This window comes from Pseudochaenichthys georgianus, chromosome 10 (assembly GCF_902827115.2).
Source record: "Pseudochaenichthys georgianus chromosome 10, fPseGeo1.2, whole genome shotgun sequence".
Taxonomy (NCBI): Eukaryota; Metazoa; Chordata; class Actinopteri; order Perciformes; family Channichthyidae; genus Pseudochaenichthys; species Pseudochaenichthys georgianus.
The window spans coordinates 41785629-41792894 of NC_047512.1; the positions used below are offsets into that span (position 1 = coordinate 41785629).

General features: G+C 43.4%; 1 protein-coding gene across 1 annotated transcript in view; it reads left to right on the forward strand.

Annotated features, from left to right (window-relative positions):
• Positions 1-6557, forward strand: part of LOC117453472 (matrix metalloproteinase-17-like) — an 11376-nt gene extending 4819 nt beyond the window's left edge. The window contains exons 2-7 of the mRNA XM_071204512.1: positions 10-36; positions 543-636; positions 1234-1307; positions 1405-1554; positions 1706-1963; positions 5390-6557. Coding sequence (XP_071060613.1) covers positions 10-36; positions 543-636; positions 1234-1307; positions 1405-1554; positions 1706-1963; positions 5390-5760 — 974 coding nt within the window. The 3' untranslated portion in view covers positions 5761-6557. The remainder of the gene's footprint in view (positions 1-9; positions 37-542; positions 637-1233; positions 1308-1404; positions 1555-1705; positions 1964-5389) is intronic.
• Positions 6558-7266: the final 709 nt, after the last annotated feature.

Consider the following 7266-nt stretch of genomic DNA (forward strand, 5'->3'; position numbering starts at 1 on the left):
GAGCTCAAGATCTGGAGCACATCACTCAGCTCTATGGTAAGGCAAAGTAGACCTTTCTCACAGCTGAGTTTAAACACCAGATTGTCTACAATGAGAATAAATGGTGCAAATGCATGGTTGGCACATGAGGATGCATATATTATATCAAGAACCAAATATAGTCTAGCATCACAACACCACCATAGAAAGAAGACATAATGAATTCATTATGAGGACTTAACATATTCAGATAGTCAAAATGGCCACATAGCGTGCTTGGCTAAATGAGGACAACGTTGAACCAGTTGTTTGTTATCGAGGAAGTACAGACGGTTTTATCCTCCACAATATGCTGAAAAGTGAAAGCCATGTATTGTTAAGACTTAAGTTTCCAAAGAAAGACATTCACTGTTAGAAAATATGTGACTGCGGTGTTTTTCTAAAGTCATTATGCTTCTCCGGGCCAATCAGCAGCTGTTGAGCATAACGTTGTGAGCATTTTTATGCTACATCATTATTATATATATATATAGTATCTGATTAGATTTGATCTTCTGATTTAGGGAAAAGGAACCAGCTGCTGGCCACTGATGCTCCACGCCTCGCCCCAGACCCTCAGCTTCGCCACAGAGGTCACCACCATCATCACAAATATGGGTAAGATATTAAAACATCAACCATAGCATATTAGACCAGCTGGAAAAATGGTTAGTCCTTCTTTACTGATTTGAGGACTACTCTGTTTCTACATTACAAATCTTAGCTGTCAAATATGACATGTGAAGTTCCTCAAGGCTCCACCCTGGGTCCCCTTCTCTCCACAGGCTCAGAAATGGATAACAGCAAAATAAGTTACCATAACTATGCAGGGTGGACAAGTAAAATGTCCACAACTATTTCCCAAGGGGACTATGATTCCAATACAAGCACTGAGTGAGTGCATTGCAAAAAAGCAATGACTGGATATCAGAATTTTCTTTAATTAAATAAAGATAAACTGAGGTATTTTTCAACTAACGACGAACGATGAAAAGTCTGAACTCAGCTCGGTCGTCAATGTTCAAACCACAGAAGAACTCTGAGGTCTTTGCCCTGGCTTCCTGTCTGTCAAAGAAGTGACTTTGTAATACTGCTGCTTCACAATGCATTGCTAATTCTCTTCCAGTCACAGTAGATGCACTTCGAATAAGAACAAATGAGCCCAACATAAGGTTCTAATAATTGTGAAGTACTGACTGAAGGTGTCCCCCTCAGCCCCTTCATAGACCGCTGTAACACCAGCTTTGATGCAGTGGCAAGGATCCGAGGAGAGACTTTCTTCTTCAAAGGTCTGAGTGCACAAATAGAAAAAAGACATTCATTTTGTGAAGATGACAACTGTCTGGCACTGACACCTTGCACCACTGGTCCTTATTGTCCCTCCAGGTCTGACTATGTGGCGAGTCAATGGTGGGGGCTTGGTATCGAGTCAGGGGGCCTCAGTCAGGAGGCTGTGGAGGGCTCTACCTCCTGACCTGCCTCAGCTGCATGCTGTGCTGGAGAGACCCTCAGATCATGCCATCATCTTTATCAGTGGTATAATAATTTTAATACATGATATTAATTATACTTTATTCAACTTATACAGGATTATTCTTCTTACTTATGAAAAGCATGAATGAATAAATGGATCAGTTACAAAGTTCATTCATAAAAGATTGACATCTCCAACTGTGTCTTGCTACAGGTTCTCAGTTCTGGCTGTTCAGAGATCTGTCGCTCCAGGAGGGCTTCCCTCAGCCCCTCTCCTCCCTCAGGATGGGGCTGAGCTTAGATGGAGCAGACAAAGTGGAGGAAGCAGCAGCAGAGAGGTGGGGTCTTGTCTGGGAGCCAGAGGAGGGTCCTGTGTGGGGGAACATGGCAAACGCTGAGGAAGAGAAGCAAGAAGACGACTGGACTCAGCTCCTCAGAGAGGGAGTGAGTGGCATCACCACAGACAGCGAGGGTGTGTACAGATGTGCCTGCCTTTCCCCGCAGTAACAGTGGAATAATGGTTAGGTTCAAGTAATGTGGTCACAGGTAATAACACACCTAATAACCTGAACTGCCCAGGAGCCTTACACCAAGGCAAGGCAAGGCAAGGCAAGGCAAGGCAAGGCAAGGCAAGGCAAGGCAAGGCAAGGCAAGGCAAGGCAAGGCAAGGCAATTTATATAGCACTTTTCAACACAAGGCAATTCAAAGTGCTTTACAAAAAACGAAAGACATTAAGAAAATGGCATTTAAAATCAGTCATTAAAAAGAAAAGCTAATAAAATAAACATAAAAAGAAAAAATACATGGATAAAAGTTACAGTGCAGTTTAAGATATGAATAGTTCAATTAAAAGCAGCGACAAAAAGAAAAGTCTTCAGCCTGGATTTAAAAGTAGTCAGAGTTGCAGCGGACCTGCAGGTTTCTGGGAGTTTGTTCCAGATATTTGGAGCATAATAACTGAACGCTGCTTCTCCATGTTTAGTTCTGACTCTGGGGACAGAAAGCTGACCAGTCCCTGAAGACCTGAGAGATCTGGATGGTTCATCATTTAGCAGCAGGTCAGAAATGTATTTTGGGCCTAAACCATTCAGTGCTTTATAAACCAGCAGCAGTATTTTGAAATCAGTTCTTTGACACACAGGAAGCCAGTGTAAAGACTTCAGAACAGGAGTGATGTGATCCACTTTCTTAGTGTTAGTGAGGACTCGAGCAGCGGCGTTCTGAATCAGCTGCAGCTTTCTAATAGATGTTTTAGTGAGACCTGTGAAGACACCATTGCAGTAGTCCAGTCTACTGAAGATAAAAGCATGGACAAGTTTTTCCAAATCCTGCTGTGACATTAGTCTTTTAATCCTAGATAAGTTCTTTAGGTGATAGTAGGCTGATTTAGTAACTGTTTTAATGTGACTGTTGAAACTCAGGTCAGAGTCCATGACTACACCTAGATTTCTGGCTTTATCTGTTGGTTTGAACATTGCAGACTGAAGCTCAGCGCTAACTTTTATACGTTCTGCCTTGGCTCCAAAAACCATTACCTCAGTTTTATCTTTGTTTAATTGGAGAAAGTTCTGACACATCCAGTCATTGATTTGTTCAATGCACTTACTCAGTGTTTGAATTGGAGCATAGTCTCCTGGTGAAATTGTTACGTACATTTGTGTGTCATCCGCATAGCTATGGTAACTTATTTTGTTGTTTTTCATTATCTGAGCCAGTGGTAGCATGTCGACGTTAAAGAGAAGAGGCCTCAAGATGGAGCCCATTTGTCAACTCAGATGTGTATGTACCTATAGAAACAAAGTTGTTTCTGTCCTTTAAGTAGGATTCAAACCAATTTAGAACTGTTTCCGAAAGTCCCACCCAGTTTTCCAGTCGGTCTAGTAATATGCTGTGGTCAACAGTGTCAAACGCAGCACTGAGATCTAATAATACTAACACTGAAGTTCTGCCACTGTCTGTGTTTAAGTGGATGTCATTAAAGACCTTTACAAGAGCAGTCGCAGTGCTGTGGTTTGGACGAAAGCCTGACTGGAACACATCGAAACAGTTATTTAAATGCAAGAAATTACTCAACTGTTGAAAAACCACTTTTTCAATGATCTTACCTAGAAATGGCAGGTTTGATATGGGCCTGTAATTGTTCATTACTGAAGCATCTAGATTATTCTTTTTTAAGAGCGGTTTAATGACTGCAGTTTTCAGGGCCTGTGGAAAAATACCTGAGTGAAGAGACTTGTTTACTATATGAAGTAGATCTGAGGCCATGCAAGGCAAAACATCTTTGAAAAATCCTGTTGGAATAATATCAAGGCAGCAGGAGGAGGACTTCAGAAGTTGTATAATGTCCTCTAGGTTTTTATCATTAATCTGATGGAATTGTGTCATGGTGTTTGACTTGATGTTAAAATCACACATATATCTTTATATATACATGTGTAGGGTTCGTGGCTATGACATCACTTCTCCGTATTCTCTGCATTCTGAGGTGGATCATATTAAAAAGGCCTTATGAGTATTTCGATTGTTGAGCTTCTAGTTGCTAGCGCTCCAGCAAACATTGTACGCTAAAGGCTATGGGGCGGGACATCTCTAACACCTCATTCACACCAACGCAACTCCGGATCAAGCTCCGTGCTAGAGCTTTTCAGGTTCAGAACCGGTTCTTCGGTTTAGCTCCGGCTCTTTTCACACCTCCCAGAGTCCGACTGGTGCTGCGTCATTGTTTGCGTCATGACGTAACCGTTTGCGTGTCTGCTTCATAAAGCCAAACCGCGCGGAAACCCCTCACAGCTCACACCGACAACAATGGCCGATTGTGCTCCAGCTTCCTCTGCACCTCTTCGGAAGACCAGATTCCCAGCAGGTTGGGTCTCTTCAGTGGACCACTGCTGCTTGTTACGTTTCTCCATCGTTGTGTACAAACTGGATAAAACGCCGGCTTTTTGTTGTTGTTCAGGAGTTGATCCCACCCCTGCCCCCGCCTCGACGTAAGCGTGACGTATGCGGTGCTTTTGCTCTAGCTGGACAATTTTTTGGTGCTTGAAACGAACCGGATTCCGGAGCTAAGAGGCTGCTCCGCTGCGGTGTGAACAGGAAAACCCGGTGCTTTTCAAGCTCCAGCTCCGAACCAGCCCCGAAACACCGTTGGTGTGAATGAGGTATAAGCGGTTGACCAATCACAACAGAGCTTTGCCGGCTAACCAATCAGAGCAGCCTGGGCTCTGGTTTCAGACAGAGGGTGAAAAGAGGTGCTGCAGCACAGGCAGTATGAGAACAATAAAGAGCTTTTTCAACATTAAAGCACATTTTCCAACGTCATGTTCATATTCTTCTTTTTCGATGCGATTCTGACACAGTCCGATTGTTCAAGTGGGCCAGCCATTCCTGTCATTCTGATGAGGAACCGAGTTATTTCTTTCCCTCATAAATTCAAATATGTACTACTGTGTTCAAACTAACTTACCTACTAATTTATACATACATCAATCTGCAGTTTACAGCCATGAAATACAAATCCTTATATTAGTGAACTATTATTGTCTGAACCCTTTCTTCGCTTTAAAACTTTGTTAACAAACTATAAGGCTCTATTTTCTGTAGATCTCTCTTTTATGCCATTTTATATTACATGTCACTTGTTAGACGCTTTTATCCAAAGCGACTTGAAATGTCTCAGGGACACAACGACATGCTGACTGCAGTGGGGTTTCTGTGCTCCCCTGATCCGAACATCAACTCACTAGGCCACTGCCTCCCTTATGTTTAAATCGTATGCAACTCAGCAAAACATGTTGGCACATCTGCTGCCCTTTGTAGTGACTTCAGCTTGTTGCTTATTGACTAGAACACAATCACCTTTATCTTATCCAGGCTGTTGATTCTCTCCCTCTTCTGCAGGCTCGGTCTATCTCTTCAAAGGAGACTCCTACTGGAAGTTCCTCTTTCCAGGCTCCCCAGTGCAGGACGGGTACCCTCGATCCTCCAGTGCAGACTGGCTGGACTGCCCCGACCCGTCCTCGTCCTCACCTGTGCTGGACGACCTCTCCCTGTCTCTGTCTCCACCTGCTGGCAGACAGGAGCTCAGGGAGAGGTGGAAGGGGGAGACAGGGAAGGAGAAGGAAGGAGGAAGGAGGAGAACCCATGAGAGGGACAGGCAGGACAGAGGTCTACCCGTCCTGACACAATGCTCTTGCCAAAATGGAGCTCTGTGTGGCAGCCCATCCTCTTGTCTCGCTGCCTTGTTGCTGATCACTCTGATGGCCTTGTAAAGCTGCACAAGACAGTGAAGGTCAGCAGTGTTGCCAGAGGAGAGAAACTCATCTACAGACATTCCCCAGGTGCTCTCACTATATCAGCTCCTTCTCCTGAGTGAGGGACGGGAAGATCCAATCAGAGCTGCAGTTAGCCTAACAGGATTCAGGCTCTGTGGAGCTGAGCGTTGAGCGGCCCGACCAAGCAAGGAGGCAGAGGCAGAACGTCCGAAATACAACCCGGTGTGGGCATTTCTTTCTCATTGTGGTACATGACACAGCCTCAATATGACTGTCCACGTGAACACCGTCACCAGCAACAAGGCTCTCACACACACTAACAGGAAACACAGAGCCTAAATACACACAGACTAACCAAGCCAACAAGACACAGGTGAGGGGGGAGGAGACAACACAGGGCACCAGGTGCACACAATCACCAACAATGAAGCTATACAATGCGTAACGGAGGCCGAGATCTATGGGCCCAGAGATCACCTCCGTTACCGGCTCTTTCTCTCCTTTCTGAAGCAGCTTAGCAAGATGGGAACCTCTTCATGGACATCCAAATCATGATAAAAGAAATACCTCCTCTGTAATATACATTATAAGAGTAAGACAAATAATTTGAATGGATATAATGTGTGCTTTATTTGATTCAGACGGGGGAAGTGTCCTGTAAAGACATTGGGCCCTAATGAGGTACTTTAATTGTGTGAAAATGTGTTATCTCTAATCCAAGCATAGCCTTGCTCTCAGGTCCCTTTTTATGTTGTATAAAGATTATGAATGAGTTATGAGTTTAAAGCACTTCTCCCTAGTCTTCTAAAAATGTCCAGCAATAATAAAGTACTTTACTCGGCTGAATAAACGCTTTATTTTATTTACCAAATCAATATCATGTAAATAAAATATCTCCTTTAGACAGTCATGTGAAGTTTCCCACAGTGTTTCAACGGCTAATGGCTGCTTGCCGTAAAGGCCCTGTCACACTGTCCCGAAATTGACACCCGATGGACACACGAATATGGAATTGTGAATTTCGCACGAAGATGGCCCCGAACCACACACGAAGGCAACATTTACATTACATTTAAGACATACAACTGCAACGAAAGTAACACAAACAATTATGTTACAGTACTATGATACTGTACTGATATCTTCAGACTTTGTTCTTTACTTTCTCCGTCTTTATATGTAGAAAATATTACGTTTTCTCCGTAATGTTGTTTCCATAACAACAACAACTTCCTGTCAACTGTCCTTCAAAATAATATATTATATCCTTTTTAGTTTCACAGAACACAAATTGGGTTATTTACATAATATGTTTACATGATTTTGTTGTGCAATAAAACAACCCGATGGACACACGATAAAGGAAATGTTCAAATTCGGCTGTGATCGTAGCAACATCGGGCCATTCGTGAGGGCATCTTAAGCCATCGTATGACCACTGGCGGAGTTTCTCAGGCTCCGGCAGCAACTTCGTGAGTGGTGGCAAAATCTTTGGCATGCCAA